Genomic DNA, 21697 nt, shown 5'->3' on the forward strand with positions numbered 1-21697 from the left:
GCTGGGCCACGCTGCAGGAGCCGTGCGGGTGGTTGCTCCGTGCCCAGGACCTTGCAGCACGCCGGGTTTTAGGGGGATGCTGTGACGTCATTTTTACGCAGGTCTGACAAATGGAGCTTTGAGTCTGCAGCTGGAGCTCGCTCCTCCACTGCTACATGCCGTGGGAATTTTGCCAGCTATTTTGGTGTGTCTAGAGCTGGATCCCGATGATACAGAACAGAACCTGAAATATCGGATGAGTAACAGCTTATGCTCTGAATTTCCTGGCTTTGGTCAAAGTCTATCTCAGCCTTATTGTGGTTTCAAAATGGAGCTATGTGTTTGTGTTTATAGACTATTGTGATTTCCAACATTGCCGTAGCAACGACTGTGCAGTTGACTTATGTACTCCAAATTTGGGATATTTTTAACCTGGTCATTTAAACCATTTCCGTTGTACTGGAATTTGGTACTTACACTCTTATCTCCATCTTTTGTTCTAAATAAGTTTCTGTTTGACATTTGTACATTAAAAATAGGCGTTCAGGTTCTCTTGGTAACATATACAGAAATCCATTATATTTTGGAATGAAAATAAGGGTTTGTTGTGATACAATAGTTAAAATAAGAACCTGGGCATTCATGCTTCTGGAGCATTTCTCTGCAGCACACTAAGGGGAGGCGCTCACCCTCCCTCTGCCCTTGTCCCCCTACGCACACCGAGCACGGCGCTGGCCCACACGAGCAGGGCTGCGTGAGGCTTGGGGAAAGCCCTCGCCAAAGGAGTGCAAAGTGCTTTCAGTCCCTAAAGGTTTGTCAACGCCGCGTGTTCGGAACGAGGAAATTCACATTTTCAGTCGTCGTTAGGTGTCCTTTTTCTCACAAGTACATGATTGCTCACAGACACGTCAAACCACCAACCCCAACAACCAGCAGTGCAACACCAAACCAGAGGGAAGGACCGGCACCTCCGCAGTGCGGTTTCCCACCCCGGGGCACGGACGAGGAAGCTGGAGCTTTGGCATGAACAAGACCCCAAAGACTTGCGTTGTCTGTGAACTAACAGGCCAGCAAATGCAAAATTGTTTGAGATACTTTACCCGCCACTTGAGGAAGATGTTTCTGTTCAGTCTAGACATGACTGAGATAATTGCAGTGAAGGCATCTTACTGATTTATTTTTCACAAGGAAGTTCTCTGTAGTGCTTATCCTCGCCAATAGCTGGAAACCTGTGGTCCTTCAGCTCAAGGACAGCCTTGTCTTCTCCTGCATGAGGGATGTGACATTTCAAATGAAGCATATAGTTTCTTATTTTCATAGGAAGAAATAACGGAGAGATTAATTTAGCTTCCCAGAAGAAAGGAGCATGTTCTCAGAAGAAAAGTCTAGTAAATCAAGTTGATGGATGACTACCCTCAGCCTCTCTCCGTGCCAGTCAGACTGCGTGTTGTTGCCAGGCTGGTGTTTTCCAGCTCCTCCACGCGCTCTTTTCTTGCACAGGCTGAATTTTCTTAATCAGCTACTGTGATATGAAAGGTCGCTGGATAAAAGGCTTAATAGAAAGAATTGTTTCTGTATGAAGCATCAGGAGGAGCAGTTGCTACCAGTGGTTATTTTTAGAGCGGTACCTAAGGAGGCAAACACCTGATGTCCCGAGCAGAGGCTTTGCTGCTCAGTGGAAGGAGCTGCCGCCTTTCACCTCCGTTCCCGTCCCGTTCAAGATGTACACGCGTGCAATTTTGGGCTCTCCAGCTCCAACTCCCCACCCGCCAGCAGAGACTGGGGCTGGGGGCAGTTCCCGGTGCCCCTGTCCCGCCGCGGGTGCAGCCGGTGTCCCCAGCCGGGGGCTGCCAACCCCCGCCGGGTCCTCAGCTCCGCGGCTCGGAACGGCCCGGCCCTCCCGGGCACGGAGGGAGCTGAGGACCTGCAGGGCTGCGTCCCCTACACAGGGTGTCAGTGTTGTTCCACTCCGGCGCAGGGACGGAGCTGGGAAGGACAGCAACTCCTCCGGCTACGCATGGCCCGGGGACACCCGCCTGGTCCCTGCGGGCACTCTCCAACCTCGAGGCTTCCTTGTCCCTGGGCTACAGGTGACCCGGAGCCGAGATGTCCCCCGACGCCCTCTGCACCCCTGGGACAGCCGGGTGACGGCAAGTGGAGTGTCCAGGGCAGAGGTACGTGCATGGCAGCGACCTCGTCTTTCTGACAGCTTGCACCCCTGTAACTTTTCTGACAGTGAGCAAACACCAGCAGCTGCCTAACCCACGGGGGTGCCACGCAAGGTGCACGGTCCCGTGAAACTCTCCCTCTTGTACACCGCAGCTACTGCAATGGGCACGTGCCTGTCCAGCTCGCAGACTCCTTTTACGCCCTGGGCTGCTGCTCCTGGCCTGCTTCTCCTGCAGACAGATAGGTTTTGGAAAGCAATTGGCTCTGACACCTGGCTGTGCTTCTCTCTGCTTGGAAAGTCATCAAGACCTCCGCTGAGTGGGGAGCTGGGACTGCTGCACTGCCCTGAGCAAAGCAGCAGGGTCAGCACTGCGGGCACAGGCGTGGGCACGGCTGCCCGACTCACCTGGGAGCCATCCCAGTGCTTTGCTGGAACGCCACTGGGATGAGCTGGGTCGGCAGCAAGTTCTGGCTGAGGCGTAGGGGATGTTTGGTGCAAGGCAAGCTGCTGACGCAGGAGTGGCTTTAGCTGCTGGAGCTGACCCTTCCTGCAGTTTGAGCAAAATCTGCCTTGGGTTTAAACTGGGCTTGAATTCCTCATCTGCCCTTTCCCGTAGGAGCAAAGCCCCTGCCACCACCTTTGGACCTGGTGGGCGAGCCCGGGGAGCAGAGGAGCAGGGTTCCCTTCGTGCAGCACAGGTAAGCAGCTGTGGGGCAAGCGTGTTTGTGCACCTCTCTTGAAAGCAGCTGAGCGCAGCCCCAGGGCAGGAGGTGAGCCCTTGTGCCAGCCCCCCACGCTGGCTGCGGTCCCAGGACCCCAGGATGGCAGAAAGGCAGCCCCCACCGCAGGCATCGGCAACCTGCGGCGCGCTCAGGGCTGGTCCTGGGGGCAGACGTGGACCTCCATGTCACCAACATCGCTGGCATCGTCCTTGTGCCACCTCTTGCCGTTGGTGCCAACCTGAGGTGGGTGCCAACAGCTGCCGTCCCTGTAGCGGGCGTCCTGCGGTGCCATCCCTCCGCGCTGGGCAGCGAATGTGGGGAGAAGGTGGACGGGTGTTTTGTGGAGCCAGCAGTGCGGAGAAGCAGCAGGGCTGGCTTGTGTGTGGGAGAGCATCGGGGCAGGGGTAGAAACTGAATTTGCGGCTGCGGGGCTGCCTTCCCCACAGCCCAGCGTCCCCAGCAGCAGGTCTGTTAAAATTTCCTCTGTCAGGGCACGACCAGAGCATCTCCTCAGTGGCAGGGCCCAAGCTCTTGAGTCTTTGGAATATAAGTACCACGTGGGTTTTGTGCTGGTCCTTCTCTCGGAGATCAGGTTATTCTGTCTCTTATGTATTGCTTATTGTCTTTGTTTCTCTCCTGATTTTCATCTTGAATTTAAAAAGAAACCTCAAAAGCAAAACAAACACCTTTTTCCTTTGCACATGGAGAAAAAGAAAAAAGCAGCACAGCTCAAAAAGCAACATTTGATCCCAAGTAGTAAAGGATGGCAGGAGTCTGCTCCTGCTTGTTTTCTTTGTTTACCCATGGTTCAGAGTGGGTATCTGGTGGTACTACATGTCTCAGCCTTAACATGAGGGGAAAAAATGACTGCGGGACAGTGATCTGCCTAAACATCTCCTAAACACAGACTTGAAAGAACAGGAAAGTGAATAAACAAATATGGGAGCTTTGAATTTGCTCAACGCCTATTTGTTAGAGAAACAAGCGTCTGTCAAAAAAGAGGAAGGGAATGTGAGGGTTCAGGGATGCTTGTTACGAGCAGATGTGTGTGACCTTTCCTTTGGCTAGCGGTGCTCAGGGGGGAGTGCTGAGTGCCGTGCCGGTGTCAGGGATGCTGCGGGTGGGCGATGGGGCCGGGGGAGCGCTGGCTGCTGGCTGCTGCCCGGCCAAGCCGCCCTCCTTCCCCGCGCTACCAAACCCAGGTAGCTGTAGGAGCTGTGAGATCGGCTCTTGCTCTTTATCGAGGAGGGTTTTCTTAATCTCAGCTGTCACCCTCCTGACAGGGAGGGTTCTTCGTGAATGTTGTCTGGGGTCATAACAAAACGCTCGCCAGCTCCCTCGGCTCTGAGGAAAGGATTCATTGCTGATTATTCCGACGGAGCAAATGCTGACATTATCTCTTCTGTTGCCACTTACTTCATGGTATTTTAATATGTTTTCCAAACATGTTTTAAATCAGAGAGATTAAAAATTACGTATGTCACAGTGAGGACAGACGGAACTGTCTCAGGCTTGGGCAGTTGCCGTAGGTTTTTCTCTCTTACTTACAAAGATGACTGATGAGGATTTTTGAGGAACCACCCCTGAGAACCAGCTCTATTAAGCTCACTTTTTCCCTTTTCTCATCATTTTTCTCTGTCCCTGTTGGCAGGGGAGGTGGGAGTGCCCTGCGCTGCCCGTGGCACCTCCAGGGACCTGCCACCCCAGCCACGCTCGGGCAGAGCTGCTGCAGGGTGCCAAGGGGGCACGGGATGTGCTTGGGGCACGAGTTACCTTTCTGCTGTTGTTCCTGTTAACTGGGAACAGAAAACAGTGAGGTGCAGAATAACCAGGTCCTTGGGTCCAGAAAAAGAGAGTGCAGGTTCTAATCCCGTGAGCTGACAGGGAAGCTGCTGATTTGCAGCTTGCCAAGACACAACGATGTTTCAAACCAGCTCTCCTTTGCCCAGGCTGCTGAAGGCGAGGGTTTACAGGCACGCACACGTACACACACACACGCTTATTTTAGACCGCTCTTTAATACTGACCTGATTGATATTGCATGAAGATATCTTTTGGAATGCAAATCTCTTGTTCTTTTGTAATGAGAAAGATGCCAGCAGTGATTGTGCAAAAGGTGGGTGCTCCCAAATGGGCTCTACTTCACTTTTTTGCAGTAGGCTGAATACATGGAATGTTTCCAGCTAATTCTTTAGGAGCAGTAAGAGTGGAAAACCTGTTTTGTTCCCGTTGCCTCCCAGCGTGCCCCCGATGACAGAGGCGGCGGCCAGGCGAGCCCTCCTGCACTTCGTGGCCTCCCGATGCTGCTACGGGAGCAGAGCCGCAGGAGAGCTGGCCATCCGGCGGCTGCGGCAGCTGGGGACGTACCGAGTGAGTACCCCAGACCTGGCGACTTGGGCCCCCCTTCTGCGCAGCTGGGATACCTTCCAATTACGCAGCGACGCTGGGCCACAAAGAACCACCCATTCATTAAATTAAATGGCTTTCATCCTACTTTAAACACAGACGTGTAAGTGCTTTCCAAGGAAAGTCTGCCTGAGAGCTGACTGTGGCTTTTACAGCTGAAAGGTCCGCCGTCCCTTGCAGTAAAGCACCGCCTCGGCCAAGCCCCTGCAAACCTTCTCTGGGAGCCTGGCTTGGGCAAGAGAGCCCTTTCCCGACCAAAGCCCAGGAACCTGCCCTGCAGCTCGGTACCGTGGGCTCAGGCAAGTGCAGAGCGACCATGTGTTCCCCCCAGCTGCGAATCTGTGCTGGTAATGTTTAATTCCACAGAAAACATGTGGGCTTGGTTCCCTATTGTCGTTCCTCTCACTGAGAATAGTTCTTGTGGATCTGGTGCTTGGCTGCGGTTAGCCTCTGGATCTGGAGTCGGTCCTGGTTTGGGGAGTCGATGCCCAACAAACCGAAACGGCGGGTTCTGTGCCAGGGTTCGGTGCTGGTGCTGCTGTGCCCCCCCCCCCCCCCTTTCTTGGAAGAGATAATGAAAGAGCCTTGAGGAGCAGGGTGCTGGGAGTGCCCTTTGACGGGCAGCTGCTGCTCTACGCTAGTGTTTGTTCCACTTCTGAGATTATTCAGATTACTCACAAACATTATTTGGGCCTTTCCTAAAAAATAAGCTACAGGATTCTCCAAATAATTCCAGAACTCACTTTTGCTGTGAAAACGCCAACCAATTTTTCTTATGCAAGTTGTACTCAGAGACGCAAGAGTCTGGGAATGTTCCTGAGCCCCGTTATTAGCAAGTCCCGGTTCAAATTTAAATGCCTGCTTTGTGCAAGTTGTCTTTGTGGTGAGCGCCTGATTTTTCTCTTCTAGTATCGACTGGAGACGTTCAGTGAGTCGAGGTTAAGCGAGTGGGCGTTCGAGCCCTTCACCAGTAAGTGACTGCCCCGTGTCCCACTGGAACGGCTCTCGTGGGACATGCCCACGCGTTGGAGCTAGGGTTTGCAGCAGCGCTCGCCATGCAGGGCTCGCGTGGCTCCTGGAGGTGGCTTGAGCCTGGTTTAATGTGCATCAGGCTTATCTGATCCCTTGTGGCCGTTTGCACTCTGCAGGGCCCGTGAAACTGGGGCAAAATGCTCTTCTCTGCAGGCTGTTTGCATTCCCCGCGCTGGGGGAGGCTTTGCCGTGTGCCCTGGCCGTCCTTTCCCTGCCTCTGCGGCTGTAATTTCCTACCAAGTGCCACGTGTACTCAAAGCTTGATTTGGGATGGGCACCTGCACACAGTCGAGCTCTTTACCAACCCGCTGAGGTCTGTGGGGGACCCCCCCCCGGTTTTTGGGTGCACTGGCCCGGGGGGGGAGGGCTGGGGGGACACGGGGGCTGTGCCGTGGTGGCAGGGGGATGCTCAGCACCTCAGGGTGCCCATGGCGTGGACCATAGGGTGGGTCCCTGGTGCGACCCCCACACGGGGTTGGGGAGCGATGCTGGCCGGTCCCCAGCAGCACCAGGAGCCGGCCAACGTCCGAGAACCACCTCCAGCAAGGTGGGTAAGACACGGTCCCCTCCTGCAGAGCCTGGAGCGGCCAGACCCCCCCGGGATGCCTCCCCGGACCCCTGGGACATGGAGGTGGGGGCCCCCCTGCTCTTCCAGGGCCAGACGCGGCGCTGCCGGGTGCCCCGCTCGGCGCTCGTCAGGGTGAGTCCTCGCTGGCTGTCAGCCGCTCGCGGGACCCCCTTCCCCGGCCGATGGCCCCCAGCCAGGGCAGCGTCCCTTCCCCGGGACCCTCGGCTCCTCGAGATGGTGACGGGCACCTCGCTATGGTTCTCCTTTTCTTGGGCTTTTCCTCATTAAATGCCAGGTAAAATAGTCAGAGATCCCTTCTTCCTGGTGTTTTCTTCCTCCGGAAGTTTGAGGACAGATTTTGCTGCAGCCGTTTCAAGAAACAGCACTGGAAAATCTTTCCTCTTTCGTTAATTTTTTTTTTCCAGCATTAGCAGAACATTTGTTTGCATGACAGTTCCCATTTAGCTTTTGACAAGCTCTATAGCTGGTCAATTTATTTTACTTTTTAAGTGATATGATGAATAAAGAAAAAAAATTACTTTCTTTTGCCAGCACTGCATAGACATTTGCCTTTGTTAAATAATTATTATTTATGACTCCTTTAATGGTTGTACAGCGCAATTTTATGGTGTTTGATTCCGCCCCTTTAGGACCAGAATTTTATCACTGAATTTTGATGCAGGAAGAGTGCATGTGCATAATATGAGATATCCGAAATGCCTGGACAACTCTGTGCATGAATAATCTTCTGCTTTCAGGACTGTCACAGGTGCCATGGTCACGGCCGGGCCAAGTGCGGGGTGTGCCACGGGGCAGGTCGGGTAAGGAGCTGGGAAACCTTCACCGGGCAGCCTGCAGTTCCTGTTCCTTTAAGTCTGGGCTTCATCTGCGAAATTACGTCTCGTGCTGTCCTATTGCTGCACTTACTGTGAGGGCTGAAGTCTGAGGGGAAGTTCTGGTTTACTCCCTGTGCCGCCCTGCATCCCAAAGCTGCTCCTGCGCAGTCCAGTTCCCGGCTGATGTTCCTGGGGTCTCTGCAGAGATGCGGATGGGGTTGTCAAAATCCTGCCCAGAGAGCAAAGATGTCTTACCCCATCCTCCCTTGGTAGCCTACGTGTTATAGCGGTGAGAGGGCCAGGAGGATTTGCCACTGCGCTGTTGAAATGAGGTCAGACCTTGGGCGTGAGGGACAGCAGACTGTTTGCTGTCTTTCGGGTATGCTCAGTTCTGTGTTCGGGGTTTCCGAAGGGAAGAGGAGGCTTAACCCAGGGGTGCGAGTGCAGCTGCAAATCTGGCCTCCTGTCTTTATCTGTTCTTCTGCACAAATATTCCCAAAGACAGCCAAAGGATATACTGTTATTGCACTAAAATTACCACTTAATTAATCTGATTAAATATGAATAGTTAAATAGAAGAAGTCTACTACTAACTATGTTAATAAATAACAGTAAAAAATCATGTTAAAAACCATAAAAATCAGTAAAAAAGACATTTTGGCTGAGATTGTGAGTCCAGTTTGCATCACGGCTGAGTTTGACTGGAACACCCAATTAATCCAGAGTCACAATTTATGAGCTATTTTGTGCATTCTTTTCATTTGCCGTGTATATACTCAGCATATACCTTTCTCTGCAAGCCTGAGTTAGCAATTATTCTGATAACACGCATAAAAGCTTTTGATTTATAAACCTGACGTGTTTTTATTCTGGCAGTCACCACCTATTTGAATTCTTTGGTGTATTTGTAGACGAGGTGTGTAACGTGCAAGGGATCCCGACGGAGGCTAAAGCAGCAGAAGAGATGCCAGCTTTGTTCAGGTACAGGTCGCAAAAGGTACGGTGGGCTCCTCTGCGCATCGCTTAGCGTGGCTCTGCTCGGACCGGCCGTGTCGCTTCCCTCAGGTGGCACGGTTAGTGGGAACCAGTCATCCCAGTCCCACTGGCACTGGATCTGCCCGAAGGAGGAAAATACTGGAAAGCTGGTAGAGGGAAAAAAGCCCTTAATCCAGCGTGTTTGAGCCGCAACAGCTCCACTTGCCTGCTGCTGGCAGAGGTTGCAGTGCAGAGCTGGGCGTGCTCTCCGTGCCTGTCTGCTTTTTTTGTTTTCTACCATGAAGATCACCTAACAGATAAAGCAGTGCAGCAGTAGCTTTATTCTCTGGAAAAAATGGTTAGAAATAGCCATTTCTGCCTCTGACTTTTAAATGAACTTCCACTTTAATATCTGTTATTCACTCTGTGTACCCCACTCAGCATTCAGAAACCAGGCTGGTACCCCAAACTCATGAGAGAAGCTCTTAAGCATTTGGAAAATAGCAATTTTTTGGCTCTCCTTTCTTCCATTTTTTTTTACCTTTCTGTTTCAAGACTGTTGCATTTCCCAGCAGGAGAACGTGTGAGGTTTTCCCATGAAAGCAGAAGTTCTCAGACCTTCAGGAGCTGTGGCAGAAAAGAGGCTTCGAGTCTCTCCGGGTCCATGTTCCAGCTCCCATCCCAAGTCCTGGTGGGCTCAGCTCGGTCAGAGCACGGGGAGCGGGTGGTGGGACGGGGTTAGAAGGACCCGGCCCGGGATGTCAGCAGCAAACTTTGGAGCTGCTCTGAGGTCTGGTTCCCGCGGCGCCTGGTCGGGGTTCGGCAGGTTTCATGGCCGGTGCAGCCTGGAGAATTATACCCACCCTCTGTTTTTTTCCAAACATGAAACTTAACAGGCCTAAAAATGATCTTTAAGTGACAAAAAAAGAGAAGGCACTGTTCTAAAACTGTTTTGTTTATGTGGCTCCATTAAGTTTAAAATAACAGAGATGGTATCGTGCATAATCATGGCAGTCATTTTAAAGCATGAATCCACTGGGGCTAATGATGGCTTGAAGAGCCTTAATGAATCAGTTGTTAACTGCTGCTAATCTGTGTTGCATTGATGCAATCAAAATGCTCCATGCATAAGCATATGCCTCCTGCATCTGTTAGAAGCACAGGCGGCAGCATCTTCAAAGTGACACTCGCCTTCTTACCGTTGTGTGGGGAAATTGTGATTATCCTTAATTAGATGTACAAATACATTCTTTGACTAATTCCACACTTACAAATAGATTTGAGGCTGGCGTTAGTCATTTGTTTTTCCCAGCAAATACACTGTATCCCTTGAGTCACAGACCAGGGGAAGACGCGTGCGGTGCCCGTGCTGTCATTGACTCCTGGGCTGCTGACCCAGCTGAGCTACGCCAACGGGCTGCAATGAATCACCTTCAGGTCCGCAGGCTCTGAAAGCGGGCAGCGCTGAGAGTCCTGTTTAAAATCCTCATTGTTGCATCCAAAGGTGCAATACCTGTTCTGGCCGGGGCAGCAAGACCTGTGCAACCTGTCACGGAGAGAAAAAGCTCCAGCATTTCAAGCAGCTGGTGATAACCTGGTAAGCAGCATGGGTAGAAGTTCAGAGCTGTGACTTTTATTCCTTATTTTACTGCAAGGCTCGGGAGCTCAGCTGTGCTCCCTAAGGGGGAGCTGAGAGCGCGTTTCTCTCCTTTGGCCAGGCAGAAACAGGGGCTTAGAGGGGCAGCTTTCGTCCTTAATGGGACCCACAGGGCGTGGTGGGAGCTGAAGTGGGTTCGCAGAGGCAGAGGACTGTCCGAGGTCACATGAAAAAGCACAGAAAGTCGGAAATGGAGACGGAGCGGCTGAGCCTCTGCCTGGGACGAGCGTGCCCAGCCCCAAAGCCCCGGCAGCCAGGAGCAGTGTGGGGCAGTGGCCGCGCTCCTTTTTTTGGGTTTGGTGATGACCCAAGGCTGCTGGCTGTGGCGTTGCTCTGGCATTTCCCATTTGGGAGCTGTAGTGCCGGGGAGAACAGATGAAGCTGAAAAAGATCTTAGCTTTGAGGTTTAGCTGAAAGCATTGCCTGCCCTGCTGGGTGCTTCCTGAGCACTTTCCCGTTTTCGTACAAAATGCCTTCAGTTACCCTGTGTGAAGACGTTCATTTTTCAAAACACCATCTCTGTCCATCCTGAGAGATGGAAACTGCCCCCGCCATGCCCGCCACGCTGGTGGGACTGCTGGGGAGCCCCAGGGCTACACTACCCCGACAGCACAGCTCTGCCAGATGAGACCTTCACCTCCTTTGGAGGCCATCATCATCATTAACCATGCCCGTGTCCTACAAGTAACAGAGCAAAATGTTCACTATGATGGGAGGCGTGGCTTTGGAAAGGGAATATAAGACCTCTCCTGCTGCAAAGGAGTTAATAGGTGTAGGAGGCTCTGAAAGCCATAAGGCAAGGTGATCACCATGAAGGTCTGATTTCAGGATTATTCATGCAAGAGTCATCCATGGTTGTTGCATATACAAGGTTATTAAGAAACTAATGGGGGAGTGCACAAAGGTTAGGCAGGCATGACTATTGTCCTCAGAAACCAGGGACCATTCAAGCATAGCTCAGGCATTTAGAAAGAGCCCGGAGATAGCTCGGTGCCCTACAACCAGCTTCGGATCATTCGGTCGTTTCCCCTCTCTCTTGCAGGAAGAACAATGTCTTTGAATTTGTTTCTGAGCATCACCTGAACTTCCCAGGAGAGCTGCTCAGCAAAGTCAGTGGAGAGAATATATTTAAAGATGAAAACGTGATGGTGAGTGCAACTTGTGGGGCCGGAGGGGATCCCTCCCGGAGCGGCTGTGAACGAGGGGTGTGTGAAATGGGTTCTGCCAGTGGCTGCTCTCGACACAGCCATAACCAGAGCCTTCTCCTGCAGCGGAGCTGCTGAGTTCCTGTTCACGGGACTCAGCTTTTCTCGCTTCTACAGTCAGGAGGAACGTAGGGAGCAATGCGATTATGAAATCCAGCAAAAGTGGGTCATCTTTCGTCAGCAGCTACTGGGAGATCACAACTTTGCTGCTCCGTGCAGGGGGACCGTGGGGCCAGGGAGCTGTCAGACTGGAGCAGAAATGCTGCGGCAGGAGCAGGGGTACCCGCAGGTGACCTGTGCGGTCTGACAGTGCAGCACCAGGACCGGAGCAACGAGGTGGCTTCGGTTGCCCCTAGGTAGTGCAGAGCATCCTCGGCTTCCTCTGAGGAACTGAGAGTTGTTGGGTTTTCTGCCTGACCAAATGTGGCCAACCCGTGCTGCAGCAGTCAGTGCCCGACCGCCCCAGGTTACTTTCGGTGGCTGTGGCCAGACTAGCAGAAATCCCACCCGAGTTGTTCTCCGCAGCTCTCCAGCAATACTGGGAGACCTGCAGCTGCACATCCATCCCTCGGGCTTTTCATATCGTCCCCTGCACATTTGCCACTGCCTGCACAGCGTCAGCGCCGTCAGCTGCGGGCTTTGCAGGGAGAGGACATGGGAGGGCAGCTCTTGGCCCTTGCCGGAGCGCCTGCGTGGCATTGCCGTCAACCAGCAAAGCCACCGGCCCGCAGAGCTGCCAGGAGCTCATCCCGCAGGCAGGAGCTGATCCTGCCAGCTTTGGAGCCACGGTCCAGCGCAGAGGTGCTGCTGCTGGCTGGGGCTGCTCGCTGGGCTGCTGTGGGGACAAGTCGTTCGTCAGTGCTGGACATCTCTTCTCCAGCTCCCGTGGTACAGGGCTCCCAGAGGGAATCTGCCTCCGTATACCTGTAAAAGCCTGAGCCAAACCAGTCGGGAAACGGCTGAGACGCAGTGCTCTCCTACAGCCAATGCCATTTCTGTACGGCTCAGTCCTCAGCTTGAGGGTTTTTTAAATGCGAATGCAAGTGAGGATTTAACTGTGCCACTTTATTATTTATTAGTTGTTTTGCAGTAACCTGTAGAAACTTTAGTCACGTACCAAGACGGGGAGATAGGCACCGTCCAAGCACGGAGCAGCTCTCCCCCAGAGAGCTATTACTCAGCGTCATGCATCTGCAGTGAAGACTTTGCATCTGGTGTTGCAGAATCCCTTTGGGATTTGAATGATGCTTCAGCATCTGAGTCACTCTCCAGCGAATGCTTTAGATCTGAAGTCCTATGGGCATTAAGATCAGTGGGGCTCTCACATAAATGGCTGTCGCTCCTGGCTATGCAAGAAGTAGCTGCACTCGTGAGTAGTTCTGCTTTGCCCACAAGCCCGGTATTTCTTCTGTAAATTGTCCACGTGCTGGGGGAAAACAGAGAGGCTTTAAAAACCTTTCAAATCGAACAGTGCTGCGCTGCTGGAAGAAGGTGACGGTGAGTCCTGTTGGGGCACAGAGTCTCAGTGTCACCCAGTGCCAGTTTTTAACCAAAGCCGCAGCCTCTCCCGGTGCTGTCCTGCTCCAGTGGCAGCACTGACCTCTGGCCGGAGGCACGGTCCCTGTTTTGGACACTTGTACCTTTTGCTGGGGTGGGAGGGACACGCCTTTGGCACTCTGAGCTTGGCATTTACTCTGTATGGTGCCATTATATCCCAGGTCTTTCCTTGCGCGTGCCAGCATCGAGTGAAAGGAATGCGTTTGTGCCAGACAAACGGGGTCTCTTTTTCGCACGGTTGGGTTTATTTCTTGCAGGTGTACCCCATCATCGACTTTCCCGATCCCGAGATCTCCCTGGCCTCGCAGCGAGCCATCGCAGAGCACAGCGCAGCCTTTGCCACGTCCTCCCGCATCCTCCGGCAGGTAAGGGGGAGCCGGGAGCGGAGCCGCCCGCGCGTCCCCCTGTCCGCTGCGCACCCCTGCGCCCGGGGGTCGGCTAATGATGGCTCGTTAGTGCGCTCAGTTAGACACAATAAGATGTTCAGAATAGTAACCGGTTTCATTTTTTATTTAGAGGTGATCTTTAGCAAATGAAAAAGAAATTCTAATTATCAAAGAAATCTTACGTATCAAGTGAAATACCAGGGAAATAATTTTTTAGAAATGTATTGAAAGATAAAGGTGATTGGTTATTATTTTTCCTGTTACCTTTTCAAAGCCCTCGCAAGCATTATTTAGTACCACTATTTTTGTCTTAGAAGCTAATTTTGAATAAACATTAGGATTCCACTCCATCTGAATCTCGCTAGAGTGTTGTAATCTCTGGTGTTGCTATTATAAATGTGATTGCAAATGCAAAAGTTTAGCTAGAACATACTGTCTTTTCACCCACAGGAAAGACGAGGTTTCACGTTAAAAATGCAAGTGAATGGAAAGACCAAAATAAACTTAAAGGGAGATGTTTTGATTTTCCATGTGGTCTGTCAAAACCAGCTCTTTGGCAAATTTCTGCCTTCCAACTTAATTCCAGCCTATAATTTCCACTTCTCAGCATCAAAGGCAGTTTGTGCACTAGATTGCTGCACACCAGCCAAAGCATCCTCTAGCTGTATGGGAAAGCAGGTGCTGAAAACCTCCCGCCCTGCCAAACGCCCGGCACCACATGGTATTTGTGCCGATCCGGGTTGCCTTCTGCCGGCGCTTTTCCCACCGTTGAATTTTTCATCCCCTCCGCTTGTCGTTGGCTGAAGTTCTTCTGCTTAATAATCAGCATCTTTTGGAAAAAGCTGGAGGGGGGAGGTATAAATCTCTTCTTGGCTTGGCTGACACTATTCTAGTTTCTTACGACGTTGGCCGTGTGTTGGAGGTAAATATCAGTTTACCACAGGTACCCTCTGGGGGTAGAGGGGCTGGAGCCCGGCAGGCTTTGCTGGGCTCACTGGGCTTTATTTAAAATGGAGACTGTGGGTGTAATTGCAAGAGGAGGTGAGAGCCAGGGCGGGCGCCTGCCCCTCGGCTCCGTGCGCGGTCGCTGCTGCTGCTCCGTGATGCTGCGGTTGTCCCGGCCGCTCGGGGCTCTGCTCCGGTCCTGGCTGATCACGGGTGAAGAATTCACCAAAACTTGGGTCTGGTGGGTGTTAGGGAAAGGCAGGAATTGCAAACTCTTTCTGCAGAGGAAAGGAAGGAGCAAAGCAGGGCTCTCCATGAGGAGAGAAGGTGCCACTGCAGCACGGATACCAGCCTATCTCCTGTAACTCAGCCATGAATAATAATCACCAGGTAAGTGGAGATGAAAGCAGCTTCCTTCCCCCTCAGACAGGGAAGGGAGCAGAGCCGCAGGAGTTAAATCTGCAGCAATTTCTGCTGCAGTAACACAGCACAGTGCGGCCGTCACCAACATCCCTTCCTGCTTCCAGGGGACGGCGGTGTCCACAAAGGTGGCGATTCACCCCCGCCGCCAGCGTTGGCTGGTGCACAGCCAGACTCCCGCGGCTGCCCCGAGATCTCGGGGCAAGGACAGGGAACCGCGTTCACACACAGACCTCCACCACGCGTGAGACGGGGGCATAGGCAACACACTGAGGACTGGAAACAGGGGCTTAAAGGATTTAAGGAATTAGCTTAAATAGCTATAAACGCAGTAGAAATGGTCTAGTGTACAAGGGCCAAAACATGCCAGCTGCTGCTAGGAAATTTTTTGATGGCTGTAGCGATGGGCTGGTTGATCTCCATCAGATTTTCTTTTCCCCTTCACAAAGCAGCAGCTTTCTCAGACCTGCGGGGCCGGTGGCTAAAAGCTTGGACGTGTTGGTCTAAGGCGAGATACAGCGTCTGCTCCACACTGCTTATTTAATTTGAGCTTTTCCTTTCCTTCCCCAGCGTCAAACAATTGAGTTAATCCCCATCACAGAAGTTCACTACCAGTATTCAGGGAAGCCTTACCTCTACTACATCTATGGGCTCGAAAACAAGGTGTATGCGCTGGACTACCCCGAGCGGTGCTGCTGCGGCTGCACCATCGTCTGAGACTCGGCGCAGGGAGAACCGCGCGGTTACGGCAGCAATCGCCCAGCGAACCCCTGCGCCGGCCGGGACTCGGGATGCTCCAGGACCTTTCCCACCGTGCTGGCTGTGCTTGCGTCTGCAGCAGAGGACTGCAAACAGAATGGAAAAGGGGAAGAAAACCATGACACCTCTCCCTCCAAACCACTGGTATCTCAGAGCTGGGACCAGGATCAGGCCTTTGGGTAAAGATTTCCCCCGTGGATGTTTTCCTGTCTTGTTGCAATGCCGTATCATTAAAGTGATGCACATTGACAGAGCCGTTTTCGGTCCAGCTATGCGGTTTGTGACCGGTGCCTTTCTTTCCCCATTTTATTTGTTGGTTTTCCCAAGTTTACTACATAATCTATGATGATATATTTCAAAATCTATCCAATTAGCAAATCTAACGTTAAAGGATTTCATTTTAAAATACCCAGTAATACCATCTGAGGGGTGGTCGTACCAATATGAAAATTATCGTCTAGGACTGAAAGGCTCTTGCGGGGTACGTGCTGCGTGCGATGCCCTGGGCGGCTGCAGGGATGCAGAGAGCAGGAGCTTGGGGGCGGATGTGGGGTCACCCCGTGCCTCAGGCTGGGGGACACAAGCTGTGCCCCTGGGGACGGGACCCCCTCCCAGGCCCCATCTGGACAAGGGACATGGGCTCTGGTGCCTGCAGGAGGCAGTTCTGCTGCGTCCTCCCCTTTCTCTTCTTTGTCACCGATCTTGCAACATCTCTCTCAGCAAAGCCTGGAGGAGAACCTCGGCTCGCTTTGGGGTTAAGGCTGATTTAGTTGTAGTGCAAACACTTGTGTTTGCAGCGTAGAGCTTGAGGAGATGAAGCAAACAGACCCTAAAAAGTTCAGAAATGTGCAAGCAAACAGACACCAACACTTGTACTTAAAAACAAACCAAAGAACCCTCCTCAGCTGCCCCGTGATTTTTTTACATAGTTCTGGTGCTGTTTGGGGCCTTACGGAGGGGTTTTGCATGGGTGGTATTGGCAGCCCCCAACAGACTGCTGCATCCCGCGGGCTGTGCTCGCCTGCCGCCCAGCGCTCCTGTCATTCAGCGTGGCTGAGTTGGGAGGTTTTCCCTGCACCATCCACGTGCAGAAACGGCTCCGGGGGCTGGGAAAGCTTTAAAAGATAAAGAGCTATATGTCAGCTTGGGTGGGGATTGTGAGGGGTGAGAGTAAGGAGAAAAGGACTGGGAAAAGACATGTAGCAGCCAGCAAATTTTAAACAATTGAGTTGAAAATTACTTTGTAAAGGAAGTGTTTTCTAATGCTATTTCTAAAATGAAAAAAAAAAAAAAAAAAGGTTTCTGCTAACGTGTAAACAGAGAAGATGAGAGGGAGAGAGGAGCTTTGCTGATTTTGCTGTGGGGGGAGACACAGGCAGAGCCCCCCCCGGCACAGAGCGATGCTCTCCTGCATCAGCCCCGCACCGAGGCTGCCCCCAGGGTGTCTCCGAGCCCCCAGGCTGGGGGTGCTGGGGTGTCAGCTTAGAGCTGGTTTCAGCCCATCGCCCACCCAGTTTTACCGGGGGATTTTGCCAGCGGGAGCTCTGTGCCCACGTGCTCCGAGGCCTCGCTTGGGCAGGATGCTGAGAGCCACGGGCAAACGGGAACGGAGCAGCAGGGCAGTGCGGCAGATGTGCCCCTGTGCAGCCTGCTCGCTGGGGTGGGGGGCTCCGAGGGGCCTCTGCCACGGCCGCCCAGCGCTCTGCGGCACGAGGGAACCCGGGCACTAACGGCCTTCTCATGAAAACACGTATTTTAAAGGGGTTTTTGGATGGCTAATTCTGGACTGGCTCTTTACCCTATGCATGGCCATATAAGTGTGCCCCAGAACAACACCCAAACTGTTCCTATCAAAAGTTTCTTCAATCTTTAAAAATCCACAAGGATGTCATTTCTGTTTTGGGCAAACCCTTCACTTCAGAGCTTCGAGACTCCAGAGCACAAAGGAGGTAAGAGCGGGTTTCCCTAGACAGCACTGCAGGATGCACATGTAAAGTTGTTCCTTCCTATCTATCTATCTATCTATATATAAAAGCATATACATATAAGTGTGTGCACTCACATATAGATATATATGCATTTTCTATAGCCAGGTGCAGTGGAGCAGGCCAGCACATACATCAAGCACGCTGCCCGCCTGGCAGTGACGGATCGTTTTAGGCACATGCATCTAATGCAGTTTTAGTCCAGCCTTACTCGGGTTAAACAAGTCCCTGACCTGCATAAGGCTGAAAAATGACCCGAGGAGCTGATCCTGCAGCTCATTGTACGGGTGGCCCAGGCAGCGCAGGGCAGTGGGTGCCGGTGTTGGTGCTGGCGTCCCCCGGAAAGAGCTGCAGGACCCAAGGAACCACCAGCCCTGGCCATTGGTTCTACGTTCCTATGATTCCATGCAGAGCCCATGCTGATCGCACGCAGGAGCTTCGCTGGAGTCTCTGCAGCCACAGCCAGGGCGCGGGTTTGTCTTGTTTGAAGGGTTAAACCCAGCTGAGAGCTGAGCTGTGGCCCCTGCTCCCACCACGGCTCCAGCACCCCAGAGTTCAGCCTGCAGCTGGGCACCAAAACCCATGGGGAGACCGAAACCGCTGCACATCGGCATAGACACGGCACCACTTGGTGCACACACACAAGGTAAATCGCTGAGAAGACCAACAAGAACAAAAGAGCACAGCAGGAGCTGGAAACGGCTCCCATACGTCAGGGGTTAGGGCTGGCAGGCGAAAAGGGGGATACGGGGGGGTGCTGGAGCTCAGCCTCGGGGTGCTGCAGGCACAGGGTGCGGGGCTGGGACCGGGAGATGGGGCAGTGGCGGGCTGGCTCCTCGGGGAGCCATCCTGCCCTACGGTGACCGGCTAGTGGGGAAATGCACCCGGCAGCCATCCCCAGGCAGGGTCCCGTCCTCTGCGGAGGGCTGGACCGGAGGCTGCCGGAGGGTACCTTGCCATTTGAGAAGACCACACAACACCATCAGGGCAAAGAGGAAAGGAAGGAGGGTGTTTTTCTTCTGAGCCACCAACAGAGAAGGACCAGACAGTTTGGATAAGCTTTAGAAGCAATCCAAATAGCCTAAATAATCATCAGGCCAGATTCCTTCTGGACGGAGCAGTTGCTAGTGGTTGTTCAGAAACAAATACAAACCCCACTTCACTCTCATCGACTCATTCTTGAAGCACGAGATAAACTTCATCCTCTCTGCTGCGGCTGCCAGGGCGGAAGAGGCCAAACAGTGGGCTCCTGACAAACAGCGCCCGGATCGCGCCGCGGCAGCCGACGGGCAGAGGTTCGGCTGGTCGGACACGCTCCGTCTGCAACGGCCCCGCGCTGCCGCAGAATGACTCGCCGTAGAAGTGATCTCGGAGCCTTCGGCTCGCTGCTTTCTGCTGAGGGCTCAAACCTGCCTGCGTCCCCGTGCTCGGGGAACGGCTGCGGCCACCGCTGCCTTACCTGGGCGGCACAGGAGGGTGCAGCGGGAGCAGCCAGAGGCTGGGGGGGGGCAGCGGGGCCATCAGCCCTTCCACGTGCTGGGCGCCCGTCCCTCTGCTCACCCGTTACCCAGCCGGGGGGGACGAGCATCCCTGGGTGACGGCACATGTGGGAGCAAGGGACCGACACCCAACATCGGGTGCCGTCCCCCCCCGTGACCGCCTTGGGGTGGGAGTCCTGCCATCCCTGGCGTTTTTTTAATAGAACTTCAGCTATATTTAGATCAAAAATAAATACATTCTTGGCTGGAGCACACTTTTCAATGCTTGATGAATGAGCAGGCCCTCTTTCACAGGAAACTACAAAATTCCTGGGGCGATGGCTTGCCCCTGCCAGGGCGAAGGGAAGCAGAGCTCTGCGCTCCGCTCTGCTCCGCCTGCCAGCCTGTGCTCAGCATCTTCCCTAGCAGAGAGGATGGTCGTTACTGTTATTAATAACCGCACTATGATGTTTATTATTAATGCTGCATGGGAATGAGGAAAGAAACTTGATGATGCTGACATCCTTATCCTGTGTTTTAAAGCAAGCGAAGCTTTGTAAGGCCCTGCCGGGTGCGGGCAGAGCACCCAGGCCTGGCCGGGCTGTCGGAGGTGCTGTTTGGGCTCAGCACCTAAGGGTGGCCATCTTCAGCTGTCCCTTCCCCTCGTGTTCCCCAGCACCACAGCTGGGGGGTTCGGGGGGCCTTGGCTAGTCCCCTGGTATCTCCTTCTGGACCTGCTGCCCAGAATTCGCCCAGCCTGCTCCCGAGCACACGCGCCCTGTGCAGCCGCCCGGGGTAGCAGCCGCCACGGGCGCAGGCTGCGGCTTGAGCACAAGGTTTGCTTGAGCCGATTCTTTCTTCAGCCGCTGCAGCACGCGTCTGAGTAACCCCTCGGTGGGGGCCCCGTCTGCGATGAAGGGAAAAACTCTGCCGGGTGAGTCCAAAGCTTCCCCCCCCGCCTTCCCTGCCCCCCAAGTCTTTGAGGGTTTATAGAACAAGTTCGATCTTTTGCAATTTCATCTGATACATGGGACAAATTGGTCACAGCAGTCACGCTTTCAGCTCACACCCTTCTGTGCTGTGACAGGGCAGAGCAGCATCGCAGAGGACAGCAGCTGATGGATTCACGGTGGGTTTGGCCCCCCCCCTCCCTGCAGCCCCCTCCCTGTGTTTTTGCTTCCAGCACCTTTAAAATAACATTTCTTCTATCCGCTAGAGCAGGTTCATTGCTTTACGTTGAAAAGCCAAAAGCATACTGAAGAAACTCTTCAAAAACCAATATCTTCTCAGGAAAAAAATATTCTCCCTGCATCGATCTGTCCATCGTCTCAGCACCGAGGCTGCTCGCACGCTGACCTCCCGGCACAGCCCGCTTCTGCGGAGAGCGCTGCACGGGTTAGGCTGCTGCTTCTCTCATCGTTCCGGGTCCCGGAGGGTTTTTTCCAGTGTCTGGGGCTCCACGTTCTCAACATGGTAATATCATATCTGTGTTTTGTGCTTGCTGATCATCAGTCAAACTCCCATTTTAGGACATATTTTCACTAAACCGCTGCCCTTATTTGGCCTTTTCCTCTCTGCGATTCCGGTGACATCACCCAGCAAGCAGTCGATCAAACAGCTATCGCCCAGCGAGTCCCCGCGCAGCAGGACAAGGAGCTGCTGAGGCGGGGGCACGGGGCCAGCACCCCCTCCCGGCAGGGACCTGGGGGTGGCGGGGCACCCCGAGCGGCGGGGCGGGGGGGGGGGGGGGGGGGCTGTGTTTGAAGGGAGCGTGCTCCACGCACCAAGACTGGGATGCACCGGGGCTCTGCTGCCGGTACCCGGCGAGCGTGCGAGTCCTGCCAGCGCGTGTGTAAATGACAAAGGACCACGCGACCCGCCGAGCCCCCGCTCACACACATCGCCATCAGACACGGCGTGTCACCGAGCACGCAGGGGACGTGGGCACCGCGTCAGCGCCGCTTCTCGTGGCAGAGCAGCAGCTCGGCTGGCCCGCAGCAGCGCCCGGCGATGGAGCGTTGGCTCCGGCTCTGCGGGCTGCAGCGAGATGGGTTTTTTCCACGTCGGTAATTTTCCTCTCCCTGCCTGCCCCGCGGCCCTGGCCCATCTGGCAGCAATATCGACTGGTGACGAGACCGAGTCAATTGGTGGCAGCTCTGCGGTACATTAGAGGTGCTATTTCCTCCGGTACGAGCCAGACATCTTTTGCCCTTGGAATAACAATAAACCAGTTTCACAGCTTCCATGAAGGTTTCTGTTCTAAATCCCGCTCCCCCCAAACCCCGGGTTTTACCAAGTAACCCACACGTACAACGTCAGACCGTTTCCAGCCCGGTTTTCTTTCACTGTCCCACTCACCAAGCATCGTAGCTGGCGACCGCTCGGCAGCTGGTTGTTCTTGCCTGCCGGCTCTGGCTGGAAGGGCAACACCGGTCCCGAAAATGTGCGACAGCGAGACCGGCACCTTAGCTGTCGATTATTCACCGCAGGGAACGAGGCGTTCTCCCACTGGGACGGGCTATGAAACTGCTACCCAAGTGCTGCCGTTGGGTGTTTGCAGGCAGCGGGGCTGTTCTCCGTGCCGGTGCTCCCAGCTCTACCGCCCGGCAGATGTGAC

At 53.7% G+C, this 21697-nt stretch overlaps 1 protein-coding gene across 3 annotated transcripts; it reads left to right on the forward strand.

Annotated features, from left to right (window-relative positions):
• The first annotated feature begins 1872 nt into the window (after nt 1–1872).
• On the forward strand, nt 1873–15883 carry SSUH2 (ssu-2 homolog). Of its 3 annotated transcripts, XM_054838252.1 has the most exons (11): nt 1873–2153; nt 2766–2847; nt 5112–5241; nt 6187–6247; nt 6885–7009; nt 7636–7698; nt 8625–8710; nt 10193–10285; nt 11388–11493; nt 13365–13472; nt 15429–15883. In XM_054838252.1, exons 1-11 carry the CDS (start codon nt 1997–1999, stop codon nt 15573–15575), a joined length of 1158 nt encoding a protein of 385 aa, XP_054694227.1. In that variant the 5' UTR covers nt 1873–1996; the 3' UTR covers nt 15576–15883. The 3 variants fall into 3 exon arrangements, with proteins under 3 accessions (XP_054694227.1, XP_054694229.1, XP_054694228.1); XM_054838254.1 differs by lacking the exon at nt 6885–7009 and having other exon boundaries at nt 8625–8694; XM_054838253.1 differs by lacking the exons at nt 1873–2153; nt 6187–6247 and having other exon boundaries at nt 2172–2847.
• Nucleotides 15884–21697: the final 5814 nt, after the last annotated feature.

This window comes from Grus americana, chromosome 11 (genome assembly GCF_028858705.1).
Source record: "Grus americana isolate bGruAme1 chromosome 11, bGruAme1.mat, whole genome shotgun sequence".
Lineage (NCBI taxonomy): Eukaryota > Metazoa > Chordata > Aves > Gruiformes > Gruidae > Grus > Grus americana.